General features: G+C 42.9%; 1 protein-coding gene across 19 annotated transcripts in view; it reads left to right on the forward strand.

Moving 5' to 3' along the window:
- The window catches only part of MAP7D2 (MAP7 domain containing 2), a 96,101-nt gene that overhangs the window by 59,464 nt on the left and 20,349 nt on the right, over positions 1-16,288 (forward strand). For 6 of the 19 annotated variants that reach the window (XM_044234895.1, XM_044234906.1, XM_044234896.1 and 3 more), the window contains exons 4-9: positions 147-258; positions 1,073-1,171; positions 3,280-3,390; positions 5,105-5,227; positions 10,908-11,062; positions 14,126-14,250. In XM_044234895.1, the coding sequence (XP_044090830.1) occupies positions 147-258; positions 1,073-1,171; positions 3,280-3,390; positions 5,105-5,227; positions 10,908-11,062; positions 14,126-14,250 (725 nt within the window). The remainder of the gene's footprint in view (positions 1-146; positions 259-1,072; positions 1,172-3,279; positions 3,391-5,104; positions 5,228-10,907; positions 11,063-14,125; positions 14,251-16,288) is intronic. The other 13 variants (XM_044234900.1, XM_044234912.1, XM_044234904.1 and 10 more) reach the window with 7 other exon arrangements.

The raw sequence follows: 16,288 nt of genomic DNA on the forward strand, positions 1-16,288 counted from the left end.
TGTGGTGGCGAGCACGTGGGCCTGGGTTTTGGATGCTGAGCCCTGAGAGCCTCATTTGGTGACTCAGCCTGAGCCCCGAAGCACGAAGCACGGCAGCACAGCGGGGCTGGGTGGTTATGTGGCTCTCCCTTGCGTGAACTGGGCAGGAGCGGCTGGAGGCGATGATGCGCCGGTCCCTGGAGCGCACGCAGCAACTGGAGCTGAAGAAGAAATGCTCGTGGGGAGCTTCACTGGCCAACGGGCCTGGAGGTCGTGATGGTGAGTATAGGGCTGTCCCTGCATTGCAGGGCCCCTGTGGGAGATCACGGGCACAGGCTGGCGTCCGTGGGATCTGGGGCAGGCTTTGTAGTCATCTGCAGGCACCTTTTTCAGATGTGATGCCGAGTTTCCTGTGTATGCATTTCTCATGAAGGGAGTCTGTGCTTGCTTTTTGCTAGCAAATAGCAGTTAATACAGTAACTGGGCTTTAAGGAAAAGCAAAAGGGGAGGGAATGAGTGCAGAGCCTGGTTAACCAGATGCACCTGGCAAGCCTAGCATTAGTCTGATTTCAGGGAAGGTCAAATGGCAGTAGACTAAGGTCACTGCTGTACTGCGGCCTGGAAAGGCTAAGTAGCGGTTACCCTCCCAAACCGGCTAGGGGTTTTCCCTCCTCATTATTCATTTTTGTTGCTCTTTCAATTTTGTTTCAAGGTGACTTATTTATTTCATTTTCCAGATCATACTCATCTTTAAATTTTCAAGTGTTTAATGTGCAGACTGCTACTAGTCTCTGGGTGGCCTTTCTCTTACTTCAATGTCTTCTTTTCTGTGATCTTATCATTCTGTTACACAGGAGTTGTATACTAGCTTTCTGAGAACAGATGGGTTCTGTCTGTAGTACAATTGTTTGACTTTGCTGTATTATGCTTTTAACCTTTGGTCAGTGAATATACTTTATTATTTTTTTTCTTTTTGGGAAGTCTGTAACCCATTTCAGTTACTTTTTCTAATTTCCTAATTAGAAACTAAAGTCAACCAGAAATTGGGACTTTTTTCTTTTACCTCTCTTTGCTCTGATTTTTTGCTGTATAGGTGAATCAGAAAATACCCCACCCCCTCCTCTAGGTTTAGCAGCCGGCACCCTCCCTCCGGACCCAGGGACCACTGCCACCGCTGCCGAGTCCTCCAACGGTATATCTGAGCTTCACCGTGCCATGGCGTTTTGTGACAACTGTTCTAATCATTCGCCTCCATCACTGTGTCTGTCTCAAACGCTTTTACAATTGATTTCTTAGACTGACCTCTTAGAACTTTTTTTCTAGAAATGTGAATGATGTGCCCATATTTCTTTGTTCCTCTGTCATCATGGAGCTGTGCATGCCTTACCCCTTAGTGCCCTGGAGACATTTCATCTTTAACTCACTACCTTCTGCCTTGAAAATTTTGTCAGTGTTTGACTTTTGTGCATTTAGATCTTCAACACTCTCATTAATTATTGGTTTTAGGCATTATGTAGTAGGGTGTTCGACTCACTTCTGATTACCAAAACCTAGACTCTTACAGAGTTCTGGGTCTTAATGTGCTGGATTCCCAGAAGAGGTGTTTGAGACAGAGTGGTAGGGAGTTTATCAGTACTAACACTGGGAATCCAAACAAGGAGATATGTTTGCTTTGTTTTTTATTTCGTCTCCCTAATGGGCTCTTTGATTTTGGATTCAGGCCTGGGAAATTCTTAGGGTCTAGAACAAGAACGGAATTAGTAAAACTTTTCTCTCAGTTAGTAAAGACTTTAAAAATTCAATCTATCTTTGGCTGGCAAAGAAAAAACAAGATGTAAAAGGGATGTTACCAGCAGTACAGGTCAAATTATAGCTGTAGGAATAAATACTTTTGGTTTCCAGCATTCCTTTGACAAAGAAAAATCCTTACTGGTGTTGCTGAGTAGCAGAGAATTTGCACCATGGGCCAGATTGAATTTAGTGTGGCGTTGGCCTTCTCCTAAAAGAGAGGGGCAGTAGGTAGAGTTGATAATCACCCCTTGGGAATCCACCTAGGGGTTAGGGCCAGGCTGAGGCAACCAAGTACTTGACTTGGGCATACAGTTTAAGGGAATACTTTATCAAGATGAAATAATATTTGGATAAATCAAAATTAATGCAGAACAATCCGTGATGAACAAAATACCAAATTTCTAAAGACAAGTACCATACTGAGCCAGCCATTTTGAAGCATGAGACAAAAGAGTAGAATGTGTACCCATTTACGCATAGTTTCACATAATTGCTACTGATTTTTTTTCATTAAAGTAGTTGAAAAAATGCTGAAAAATTAAGTAGATATGTTAAAACTTACATTGTTTTAAATTTAAATGTTTTATTTAGACCAAAATAGAATTTATTATAATTTCACTTCAGCTTAAGAGAATTAAAACTTATTTAAGATTGCCACTTGGTCAGGACGTATTGTAAAACACAGCAAATTTCTCATTCGGAAACAAGATGAGTGGAATAGATTTTGAATATTATTAGTGATGAGTTTGCTTCCTTTAAAGCCAAGGGTGTACATCTTTCCTTTTGCTTCAGGCTCTGATATGGCTTGACAGGGCATTATCAGCACCTCTTCATTTGCTATAATGGTTTGATTTAGAAACCAGTCTAAAACAATGGCTGGAAGTAAAGAATACCAAACACAGGACCACATGTTAAAATCCTAACCAGTAGTAGTCGCAGCATTAGGAAAAGGGCTATTGTAATCCCGTTTCTTGAGAGGAGAAAGAAGTCAACTGTTAAAGGTTGTTGTGCTTTTTTTTTTTTTTTTAAAAAAGGTTGTTCTGCTTTAAATACAGCTACTTGCATTCCATATTACTTCTCCACCCTGAGCCTGTAGATAACCTTCAGAGAAAGTCTGCTTTCAGCTCATACTGTCTCAGACCGTAGAACATTTTCCAGTGGTGATTTGTCTCTGGGTCCGGATTGGTTTTGTTTTTGTGTAGTCTGAATATGCTTGAAAGTCCCTGGACACAGGAAATGATTTGCTAGTGGGATTAGCATGGCTTTAGTTGAACAGTTGAGTGAGGTTGAATATTTGAAATTGAAGAGAAGATCTTGCTTCACACTGGTGGCTGCGGTGGCCTGGGCATTTCCAGATCAGCTAAGGGCATCACAGGGTGATGGAAGCCAGACGCTGTGCCACAGGAGTATAGGAGGCGTGTGGATGAGGACAGGAAGAACACTTTGGGATATGTGTTTCTCAGTCTACAGTGGTGTGAATACCAATATCTTTAATGCATTTCTCTGCAGCATGTGACAAACTTTCAACATCAACCATGAATTTGCCAAAGCAGACGGAGCCTCCCATGAGTAAGCGCCTGTCTTCATCCACCGTGGCAATATCCTATTCCCCAGACCGAGGCAAGTGAACGTGTAGACCTGGTCTCTGTGGTTTTCTTCTTTCTAGTGTGAGCATCTTAACGTCAGTCTTTGTGAGAGCCCCTCTTGAGCCTTCTGCAAATGCCTCCATTATTGGCATTCAGCCTTGTGGTCTGAATGTGGGAGCTCCCAGGGCCTCACTTAACTGGACTTTGGCAAGTGGCATCGGCTCTGCCAGTTTGTTGCTGAGTAGGTACAGGAAGTAATGATATTCTTTGTTTAGCGAGAAACAGTAGAAGTGATCATGCAGAGATAGGTGGAAAACTTAGATGATGAAAAAAAAAATGGGACTCTGCTATTATCTGAGGTTTGTAGGCCTGCCCATTTCTGTTTTGAAAACTGAAGTTCAGAGCTAATACGAAGCCTTTAAAATAAGGCGAAAAGGATGGGTGGCCTGTTCCAGCACTCATTTTGAGGTGGAGGATGATATGTATAGGACATGTGCCGGTTCCAGAATAGATTTAAATTTACTCGTGTTCTGATGGAGGCTCAGATGAGTTACTAAAAGTATGAATTTATATCTTTCAGAGAATGTGGGTTAAGGAAGAGAGGAAAACTCTCCGTGCATTAAATGTTATTTTAAAACAACACTGGAGAAGTGTCAGCTGCCAGTGAACTATTTAACAGGTCAGGCATTACCAAGGGATAAGCAGGAGAGTGTTTGTGACTTTGAAAAGGCCAGAGTGCCTTTCTGGTTGTTTTTCACTGGCAATGACCTTGGCCTGTCATTTATGTCAGAGACCCCATAAGTGTCAGTGTTGCTCATCTCTGATGCAGTTCATGGTTGAACTGAATGCAAGAAACCTTGAATTAATTGAGAGCTAAATGAGAAAACATCTACTTGCTTTTAATTCTATATGGCTTTTCCATAGTGAGTACATTCCTTATGTTTTCATTAATTCACATGGTTATAAATTGAAGTTAAATTTATATTTGCATTGATTACTACATAAAGATACCAGTATGTTATTACATATTGTTGACAACTGAATTATCTGCTTTTGGATTATAAATTGAAAAATTTTAATTCCCAAACAATTTACTGGCTAATGGGTAACCAATAAATTCAAAGTAATGGAAAAGTTAATCCATTACCATATAAAACATTCCAAAACCATCAAAATGACATTTCAGTTGCTGTATTTTAGATTGTGATTACTGCTACTTCCATTAAAGCCGATAATTCGTTGGCTATTTTTGTTTTTGTGGTTCTGATTTAATTTTTGCCCTTATGTACGTGGAAAACGTATGAACAGATGCATATTTATACATTAACAAAATCATTGTATAATGAAATGTTTTTTAACAGAGGACCCTAAAGTGTTTCATAGGAATAATCTTTTTTCAATGTTAGATCTACTTGGTGAGTAAATGGTTTCTTGAGTCCATATTACATCTTGGGAAATGGGCTAATTCTTGTCAAATGAAACAGATAATATTGTGATACTGTAAGAGCACATTGAATGAATTCTGGCACCCCAAAAGAATTAATGCACTCTCACAAACCCCAAATGACATATCATTTGTTTTATTTTACTATGACAAACTCCAAAGCCATCCTTTGCTGGAATATTTTTATTTTCCACTTTCATTCCGCCACCCAAAAGTTAATTTGCTTCATACACTGTGTTGTTTTAAACATTTTATTTTGTTTTAATTTTGCTTTTTAAAATTTTCATTTGATTCCATCCCCCAGCTCATCGTACAAACCTTAGTCCCATGGAAACCTTTCTTGTTATGCGACTCTTGACACCTACACAGGCTTCTTTAGCCAGAAGCAGAAGTGCGCTCATGCTCTCTGAGCAGGCCAGTGACTCAGGTAAAAGAGGCCAAGCTGGTGACGCTGAGGAAAATGCCCAAAGTGGTGTTGGTTGACGTACAAGTTATTCCTGAATTTTTGTATTTTGTTTCCCATTGGCTGACTTTGCGAAAGTCTTCAGTGGTTAATAGCATTTTCTACCCACAAGTGTTTTGCTGTTACTATGGTTTTTTTTTTCTTTTCAGTGTCACAGAGGTGAGTAAATTATTTTTGATTGAGGGCCTATGGATTAGGAAAAGGAATCTATTTCATGAGCTGTGAAGGTCAGTAGACTTTCTTAAAGAGATGATTTGGCAAAGTTGCCTGTAAACCACAGTCTCTGGGGTCCCATAACCAGATTTACCACTTACCAGTTCTGAACACTTTGGGTAAACTAATTAACCTCTCTAAGCCTCGGGTTCCTTTTTTAAGATGTATTTATTTGAGAGAGAGAACACAAGTACAAGTGTGTGCTTGCGGGGAGGGGGAGAGGGAGAGAGAGAATCCTGCGCAAACTCCCTGCTGAGTGTAGAACACAACTTGGTGTTTGATCCCATGACCTTGAGATACATGGCCTGAGCCAAAATCAAGAGTTGGACACTTAACCAACAGAGCCACCCAGCTGCCCCTAAAGCCTCAGTTTCCTTATCTATAAAACTAAAATACTTTAAATTGTCATGAGGATTAAATGAGATAGGATAATGACTGGCACAGTAAGGGCTCAACAGATACGTAGAGTCTTGCTACTCAAGGGGCGGCCCATGGACCATCAATATTGGTATCACCTGGGAATTTTGGGAAGACAGACTCTCAGTCCCCAGCAGACCTGCACACTGAAGCATGAGAAACTCTGGGCCACGCTATCAAAGCTTCTTCTTGGCTAAATCCATCAAATTGTCATGGCAAGATTAATGAGGGCTGACATTCTCTGTTTGCAGATTAGCAACATTGTGTCCACATTAAAGCAGATCTGGTCTTAGTTCCCAAGATAGTGTGTTCACTAGATGACATAAATGACATATAATCCTCTACCTACTTCTGACTCGTTTTCAGAAACAGCCTGCTAGCCTGAGTGGTTGTGGTGTTTCCACGAAGATACACAGATGGCCAATAAACACAGGACAAGATGCTCAACATTGTTAATCATTAGGGAAATGTATATGAAAACCTCAATGAGCTAGAACTTCACACTTACTAGAATGGCTAAAATTCAAGGAAAACGATAAGTGTTGGCAAGGATGTAGAGAAATTATAACCCTCATATATTGCTGGTGAGAATGTAAAATGATGTACTCACTTTGGAAAACAGCTTGGCAAGTTCCTCCAGAGGTTAAACATGGAGTTACCATGTGACCCAGCAATTGCTCTCTTACATGTAGAGCCAATAAAACTGAAAACACACAAAAGCTTAGTTCTTAGCAGCATTAGCCACAAAGTGGAAACAACCCAAATGTTCTTTAATAGACAAATGGATAAACAAAATGTGCTCTGTCCACAACGTGGAATATTACTCAGATATGAAGAAGAATGGATTACTGATACATGCTACACAATGAACCTTGAAAACATTAGGCTCAGTGAAAAAAGCCAGAAACAAAATGCCACAAGTTACATGAGTCCATTTATATGACTTGTCCAGAATAGGCAAATTCAGAAAGACAGTAAATTTGTGGTTGCTAGGGACTGGAGGAATGGTGAAAGGGAATGAGTGATTAATTGAGTACAGGGTTTATTTTGGGAGTATTGAAAATTCTCTGGAATTAGACTGTAGTTACGATTGTAGAAATGTGAATTATTGAAAACCACTAAATTGTACAGTTTTTAAGGGGTAAATTTTAGCATACATGAATTATCTCTTAACCAAAAAATTCCTGGGAAGTAGGATGTATCCTTTTGAGAACAAGGAATGTGTTAGGAAGCCCCCAAGATCATTTGCAGGACCACTGATTCTCTAGAAGGACTCCTAACTATGATTTATTACAGTAAAAGGTTACAGAGCAAAATCAGCAAAGGAAAAAAGCCATGGAATGTAGTCTGGGGAAGATCAGGAACAAACCTCCAGTAGGGCCATACAGAGCACTTTCCCTCAGCAATGAGTTGTCACATGTATGAAGTATTGCTTACCAAGGAAGCTTATTAGAGACTCAGTGCCCAGACTTACTTACTTACTTATTTATTTATAAGATTTTATTTATTCATTTGTCAGAGATCACAAGAAGTAGGCAGAGAGGCAGGCAGAGAGAGAGAAGGGGAAGCAGGCTCCCCGCTGAGCAGAGAGCCCGATGTGGGGCTCAATCCCCGGACCCTGAGACCACGACCTGAGCCAAAGGCAGAGGCTTAACCCACTGAGCCATCCAGGCGCCCCAGTGCCCAGACCTTTTACTGGAGGCTGGTTACATTGGTACCCCGTGCCAGGTACCTATGCAAATTCCAGACTGTCAGAAAGAAAGCAGATGTTGAGCATAAATCATGTTGTTTATACAAACAACATGTTTATACAAAGCTTAGGCACAGTGAGCCACTCTTACAGTTAGTGGTGGGAGCTCTCCATAAAAACAAGTTCCCTGATGCCAGGGCCAACCTTGTAAGCTGGCCTTTCCAAGGACAGCAGTCACGCCTTCTATGTTGTTCTTTTCTTTTCTTTTTAAGGATTTTATTTATTTATTTGAGAGAGAGTGTGCAAAAGCAAACACCAGCAGAGGGAGAGGGAGAAGCAGACTCCCTGCTGAGCGTGGAGTCTGACTTGGGGCTCAGTCCCAGGACTCCGAGATCATGACCGGAGCCGAAGTTAGACGCTCAACCAACTGAGCCACCCAGGTGCCCCTTCTCTTTTCTTTTCTGCATGGTCCATCCCCTTGGTCTTTGGCATCTTCACAGCAGAATTATCATCAACAGGGTTTCACATAGCAGGTTGAGACCAATCTACAGTATTGACCTCACTTACATTCTTTAGGGTTTCTGGTCTTAGCCCGTTAAAACACAGACCATTAGCTGTAAAAATCTGTCTCAGAAAGCCAGGTAGCTTCCTTCATGACTTTGTGTATGGACATTTTCTTTTCTTTTTTTTTTTTAAACCTGCCCAAAGCATCAGTTCAGCCCAGCACAATCTGGTCAGTAAGAGGAAGCTGTCCCCAAGCCTGCCAAGGCTGAGGCAGTGTCATAATAGTCGGAACATACACCCAGGGAGTGATCCCCGAGGACACACATGCCCCCTGGAAGCAGTTTCCACTATTTCAGAACGCTGAGCAGGACATATATTGGTCACACAGTACAGGCTAACAGGGCCCCCACTGTGTCTTTCCCCACATGGTTCCTCCCACCACAGGGGTCTCAGTCTGGCCTGAGGAATTCAGTTCAGTCCTTGCTTTCAGAGGGACTGCTTGAGGTGGTCAGTCCCAGACAGTTCCGTCAACAACTTGAGTTCCTTACTTGCTGCGTGCTGATGGCATGTGGAGGTGGTCTTTAGAGACCGGGCGGGAACTGGCCTGCCCTGCAGCTCCAAGTCACATTCTCATCTGTGACCTGGGATCCACAGTCCATGGGAATCTGAAGTGCTCACAGCACCGGGCACAGGCAGCACAGTTTTTCTTCAGGAAGAGAGCAGAGTTCCCAGGAACAGTTCTGGAAAACAAAGATCCTGAATGTCCTTCCTGTCCCCTGCACCAGTTCAGGTGCTAGGTTTTGTTTTGTTTTTGTTTTTGTTTTCATTATCAGTGTGCCCATTCAGTAATCAAGACTTTACATTTTCTCAATTATCCTCTACTTTTAAAATGACCATTCATAAGGAAAGGCTGAAAGCAAGTAGGACAAGAGCCTTTTTAGAAAAAAAATTTAACAAATTCCTGAATTTTCAAAAAAATCTCGGGGTAGGTTTGCATCAGCTGCCATCTCTCTAGTCCCATTCATTTATACAGTGAACAGCCTAGGAAAAAAGTGATCCCTCTCTGGTGACAGGTGCATTGCCTTCCTGAGGTGTGTGTAGCAGGAGAAAGATACAGGAAGTAGAGTCAGGCTCCTAGTCCATTGTTACAAACTGCAGCCAACCCTGCAAGTCAGATACCAGACATCTTGTCCGCAGATGTGGAGTCTGATCATCAGGGGTAGGTGAAGGAGTTATACTTCCTGTGAGTACCCTGTCCTAGCTCACAGCTGTGGCAGGAATCACTGGTTAGGGATGTAATTAGACTCTGCGTCAGAAATTAAGAGCTGACTAGCAGCTCCTTGTCAGATGGTCCCGTCAGGGAACAAGCTCTTTCCTGTGAGCATTTTTCTGTGACTCAGACAGTGCAACCAGTATCGATGATCGTTTCATGGGTCACGGCCCCACAGAGGGGTGTTCTGTATCTGTAATAGATCCATGTTTATTTTTTAAAACTCCAAACGTATCTCTATCTGGAAATTGCCTCCTTTCATGTCTTCCTTTTTGCAGAGATCCATTGTGCAAAAGTCATAGCAAAAAGCATCGGGTAGGGAGGGTTCTGGTTCCAGTACTTAAGAGTTTTAAATTCCTGCCAAATCACTGATGGCACAAAACAAGGAGGTTGTGTCCCACTCCCACTTGGAGGAGAAAACAAAAACCAAAGACATTGCCTGGGGTGTATTTTTCCCCTCACTTTAGCCAGCATGGCCAAAACTAACCAGGGGATCCAACAAGCCAGCTCTTGGAGTTGGATGGGCTCTCTTCAAATACCGTAGGTATTTTACCTCTTGCAACAGATGGCAGCTCAGTTGCTGTTTGATGCGGTGGCTGACTCTATAGCCAGCAGGCACCAGAAGGTCATCCTTCTCCATCCTTGAGCCTTTCTTTTTCAAACACTGCTTTTACCATTTTTCTGTGAAGCAGAGTCATTCTTACAGTTCCTGGTTCTGGCACCAGTTGTATCAAGGGTCCCCAGGACCAGCCCCAGGTTTGGTGATTGGCTGGGAGCACTCAGGAGACTGAGCATACGGTGGCACTCACAGCTGTGATGTGTTAGAGTGGAAGCCGCACGGCACATCCGCAGAGGGAATTGGCACGCAGGCGACGCCCAGAGGACACCAGATGCAAGTTTCCCAGAGTCCTCTCCCAGTGGAGTCGCACAGGACGTGCTTAATTCCTCCTGCAACGCGCTGTGATAACACATGTGAAATGCTGCCAACCAGGAAAGCTCGTTAGAGACTCAGTGGCAGGGGTTTATTAAGGGCTGGTCACGCAGGCACCCTCGGCCAGTTACATGCCCAAATTCCAAACCCTGAAGGAACGAGGATAAGTGAAGTGCTACTCGTCAGTTAATGGCAAGAACCCTTCCGATATCTAAGTTCTTAGGGGCTGACCAAGGGCCAGCCTTGTAAGCAGGCCTTTCTAGGACAGTTTTCAGGGCTGCAATATTAACTATCCCCTGCACAAGGGAATTGACATTCAGAGAGGTTAAGTAGCCTGCCCGAGGTGATCTGGCTATTTGGTGACAGTGCCAGTTCTGTCTGGCTCCAAAGCCCAGACTTTGAACTCCTGAAATGAACTGGACTTTTGAGCATGGCATATGGCAGTCTTTCCAGATAGTGTCTACTCTGCACATACTAGAAAAAGTATGGTGGTATTTAGAGAATGTGGATTGCCCATGTTATGTTTTAACAGAAATATGTCCTTCCCGATTCCTTTCTCTCTCTACTTTTTCCACCTGTGCTCCCTTGTCTCTTTGGCTATGATATTGTAACTCTCTAGTATCCCATGCCTGTCCTCGTGTAGCTCCTGCTGGCGCTCTTAAATCTTCTTACAAGTCTTCTCCTACTCGGAGTGCTGAGAGGAAGAAGACTCCATCTACGTCTGGTGCGGGAGATTCTGGGAAAGGAGTCCCTGCAGGAGCAGAGGCCTCTCCGGTAAGTTTAAACTCTCACCCCTTGTGATGGGTTTATTTGATAGTATGACTACTCCTTGTGCTTGACCGGGGGTCTTTGTTTCCATCAGTCTCCAGAGACTGCCTAGCTGGTGGATTTGGTTTAAAAATTCACTCATCCTTTGAAAATCATTTAACTTTTTGCATCTTTCTAAGTCTAAGTAGATTCCTAAAGACCTTGTCCTTGGGGACAGGAACCAAAAGGAATATTCTTGGTGTCTTCTTTCTGCTTTTAAGGATGCCAGTCTTGCCCCTATAGGCAACTAGAATTAAGGTTCTAAGCCAGACTTCAATCCATAACAATGGCCTTTAAACATTTTTTACGTGGTATCTATTGAATGGGTACTCCCAATTACGTGTTTTATTTAGAAATTATACACAGCATGCTACTTTTGTTAGTTATCGCTTGCTACATAATAAATCACCCCATACCTTAGCTGCTTAAAACAAATGTTTATTAACACACTGGTTCTTTGGGTCAGAAGTTGAGGATGGCTTAGCTGGGTAGTTCTGGTTCAGGGTCTCTCATGAGGCTCTGGTCAGGATGATGGCCAGAGCTATAGTCGTAAGAAAGCATGGCTGGGGCTCTTCCAGAATGGCTCGCTCACATGACTCCTGGCCTCAGTTCCTTATTATGTAGACCTCTCCAGAGCTCCTTGAATGTCCCAATGACTTGGCAGCTGGCATCCTCCAGAGTGAGAGATCCAAGGATGGGTGCAAGCAGCAGGGGAAAGCTGCAGCACCTTTTATGCTCTAATATTACATGTTACACACCATCATTCTGCTGTATGTTGTTCCTTAAAAATAGGTCACTAAGACCAACCCACACTCAAAGGGAAGGGGGGAGAATCAAATGACATGTGGGCTTGTTTTAAGACTGCCACACTACTGTACTATTGGACTTTCATTTTATAACACCGTTTGTATTTTTTTAAGATTTTATTTATTTGACAGAGACACAGTGAGAGAGGGAACACAAATGGGGAGTGGGAGAGGAAGAAGCAGGCTTCCTGCTGAGCAGGAGCCCAATGCAGGGCTTGATCCCAGGACCCTGAGATCATGACCCGAGCTGAAGGAAGATGCCCAACAATTGAGCCACCCAGGACCCCCAACATCATATGTATTTTTAAAATCTGTTGTGGGGGCACCTGGGTGGCTCAGTGGGTTAAAGCCTCTGCCTTCAGCTCAGGTCATGATCCCAGGATTGTGGGATCGAGCCCCACATCGGGCTCTCTGCTCTGCGGAGAGCCTGCTTCCTCCTCTCTCTCTGCCTCCCTCTCTGCCTACTTGTGATCTCTGTCTGTCAAATAAATAAATAAATAATCTAAAAAAAAAAATCTGTTGTGGCCCTGAGGTTCTTAAATGAGAAGTGAATGTGTCAGACCCCGTTGGGTTTTACTATAGGATCAGTTACTGTGGAAGGGGGCTAAGGTATATGAGTGCATGGGGCAGGGGCAAAGGAAGGTTTGTTGTGGAAAAGTGCAGTAGGGCGCCACGCTTGCGGAGCCCCCACCACGCGTCACGTACAGAGGCTGGGCCTCCCATGGGGATGATGTACAGGGACAGGGGGTCCCTCTGGGGCTGCAGTCCCTATTACCTCACGTGCACTGTTAAAGAGTCCACAGCTCGCTGTCTTGGTTGTTAACCACAGTTACACCCACCTGTAGTTTTTTTGAGTGATTATGTATTTTTGAACTCTTCCCAGTTTTTTTTAAGTTGTGTTTTTTTTTTTAATTCCAGTACGGGCATACAGTGTTCTATCACTTTCAGGTGTACAGCTTAGTGAATCAGCAATTCTGTGCATTACTCCGTTCTCATCACGATGCGTGTACTCCTGGTCCCCTTCACTTCTCAGACCCATCTCCTCCCCTCTCCAGCAACCACCAGTTTGTTCTCTGTTAGAGAGTCTGGTTTTTTTTTTTTTTTTATCTCTTGCTTTCTTTGTTCTTTTATATTTCTTAAATTCCACTGAAATCATACAGCATTTGTCTTTCTCTGACTTATTTCACTTAGCATAATATTCTCTAGATCTGTCCATGTTGTTGAATATGGCAAGACTTCATTCTTTTTTATGGCTGATATTCCATTGTATATATATACATCACATTTTGTTTTTTGACATTTATGCCACATACTCTTTATTCATCCATTTATCAGTGAACATTTGGGCTGCTTACATAATTTGGCTGTTGTGAATAATCTGCAATAAACATAGGGGTGCATATATCCCTTTGAATTAGTGTTTTCATATCCTTTGGGTAAATACCCAGTAGTGTGATTGCTGGATCATAGAGTAGGTCTATTTTTAACTTATTGAGGAATCTCCATACTGTTTTCCACAGGGGCTGCACCAGTTTGCATTCGCACCAACAGTGCATGAGGTTTCCTTTTCCTCCACATCCTTGCTGACACTTGTTGTTTCTTGTGTTTTTGATTTTAGCCATTCTGACAGATGTGAGGTGATAGCTGATGATAGTTTTGATTTGCATTTGATGTGCAATGATGATGAGTGATGTAGTTTCTCTATGTCCAGAATCATAGTATGGTTCTGTTGTTAGTGTTTTGCAAGATAGCAAAGAGTAGGAAATCTTTGCATTTTGAGGCTGAAGTGTTCTGTTTTTAATTTGGATGACTTCAATATTGACCACCAAATTGATGACCTCATGGTGCTTTCCTGCGAAAGGTTCCCATTGTGGGAAGCACTGTAACTTCATATGGGCCCTTCAGGAAGAAAGCTGTGCACATTTCCATCTGGGTTTTTTTTTTATTATTTTTATTTTTTTTAAAAGATTTTATTTATTTATTTGAGAGAGAGACAGTGAGAGAGAACATGAGAGGCGAGAAGGTCAGAGGGAGAAGCAGACTCCCCATGGAGCTGGGAGCCCGATGCAGGACTCCAGGACCGTGACCTGAGCCGAAGGCAGTTGCTCAACCAACTGAGCCACCTAGGCGCCCTGGGTTTTTCTTTTCTTTTTTTTTTTTTTAAGAAATTGTAGAAATATTGCCAGTGAGGGGCCATGGCTGACCTATTCTATGTCCTCTTCAGACAGAGAAGATGAAGAGGAGTCCTCGAACAACTTCTGTTCCCAGTGTGGGCCTTGGGTCTCCTTTGAGAAGATGTGAGATTCCGGGAGGCATTTCTAAGAGGTCATCTTCTCCAGTGACATCCAGGTAAGCATCTTTTTGCTTTGCCACAGTCAGACAGTGCAAGTGATTTGTTGGGGCTCTGTACAGTGCAGTGTGTGCTTCCTGCTGCCACATGAGTCGTGGCCAGCCCTAAGAGGCAAGCAGGAGGAATGCTAGACTTTGAGTTACCTCAGGTACTGTCTGTGTATCTTTTGGATAAATGGTGGGCTCTTCAGGGGTTTGTTGCCAGGGAAGTATGGAACACTGATTTGCTGAGATGATCCACTCAACATTTTCTCTTTCGGTCCATCAGTTCCATTCCGCTCTTCTGGCATTCTCCTTCACCTGCATCTGGAGTGAAGTGATTGCATTGTGCTTGGGTGCTCAAGTTCATGTACGTGGGCACTCACTCTCTCCCTCCCTCATCTGTCTCTCCAACAGAGCAGCAGTAATAAGTTGTCAGTCACCACTGGCAGTATGATGTTGTTGTTGTTGTTTTTAAATGAAGCCATAATACTTTTTCGTTAAGCATTGGGTAAACTCTCCAGTGAGTTAATGGAATGACCTTTCTTTTATGAGCCCTATGCATGCCATCCCTAGTGCAGGCAGGAAAAATAGTAAACTCTAACACAGCTGGACTTGTTGTGTACTGTCAAAACTACCAGAATCATTCTCTCCTTAAGAAGTGCCCTGGGGCTGGGTGCCTGGGTGGCTCAGTGGGTTGAGGCCTCTGCCTTCAGCTCAGGTCATGATCCCAGGGTCCTGGGATCGAGCCCCACATCGGGCTCTCTGCTCTGCAGGGAGCCTGCTTCCTTCTCTCTCTCTCTCTGCCTGCCTCTCTGCCTACTTGAGATCTCTGTCTCTCAAATAAATAAATAAAATCTTAAAAAAAAAAAGAAGTGCCCTGGGGACAGGAAATTGTTCCAGTACCTCTAAATCAGAATTACAAAGTTGAGAGGTCTAAGGAGAAGCAAACATTTCTTGATTTTGAGACATTCAAAAAGAAAGATAATTTCTCCCCAGGTAAAAATTAATGGATGAGCCACAATGGATATGAACCAGGTCTGAGAAATGTGGAAAGTCAGGTAGACTGTAAGTTCTGAAAATTCAGCCAACCTCTACAGCAGTGAAGAAGAATGGATCGCAGCTGCCCACAACCAGTGGGTGGGTGGATCTCGGGAACATAGAGTTGAGCAGTAAAAGGAAGTTGTAAAAAGATATCAACAGGGACATTTATATTGAGTTCCCAGATGTGTAAAACCAGCATGTTTTTAAGGATATAAATGTGGTAAAAATGTTTAGAAGGAGTAAGAAAATGGCAAATATAAAATGCAAAGTAATGATGACTTCTGAGTAGGAGGGGGAGGGGGTCAGGGAGGGGCAGAATAGAAATATTCTGATTCTTTGGAACTAGTTTTTAGGTGTGTGGGTATTTGTTACACCATTCTTCATACTTTGCCTATTTTATAAAGATTTTTTTGTATGTTCAATATTGAAGAAAGGAAAAAAGAAACCCTTGAGTTTTACAACGGTGTCACACACAAAATCCGAATTGGAGTGACATTTTCAACCTCCCCTCTGTGCAGATCAAGTGTGTGTGTGATCTTTAAAGCATACTGGAAGCGGTGTGGCTTTGAACGGTGAATTAGTTCGTCCTTTTGAACCCCCATCCAGCAACTCAGACAGGTCATGTGATAAATGGTTCTGACAGTGCATTGTTCTCCTCATGGATCTCAGATAAATTAAGCCACTGTTCCGTGGCAGTGCATATTAATAGCATTGCTCTTTTAAGCGTTCAAGTTTATTTCCATTGTTTGCATTGTTGGGTACTTGTATGGGTTTTAGAAAACTAGCTTCAGCAACACTCTCAAAGATGTGGATGGAGCATAGCTTTCTTCTTGTAACCTAGAGAGAGGAAATCAAGTGTGGTCATGTGTGTTTGCTCAGCCTGTCCCTGTCTCTGAGTGTTGGCGCTGCCTGTACTCCTAATTCTTCAGTGTGAAATGTCCTTTAATGGTTTCAGGGTTTTAGAAATATATTCAAGTCACTTTGGTCATTCTGATGGGGAATGTCTCGTTAACCT

The sequence above is a fragment of the Neovison vison genome, chromosome X, assembly GCF_020171115.1.
Source record: "Neovison vison isolate M4711 chromosome X, ASM_NN_V1, whole genome shotgun sequence".
Lineage (NCBI taxonomy): Eukaryota > Metazoa > Chordata > Mammalia > Carnivora > Mustelidae > Neogale > Neogale vison.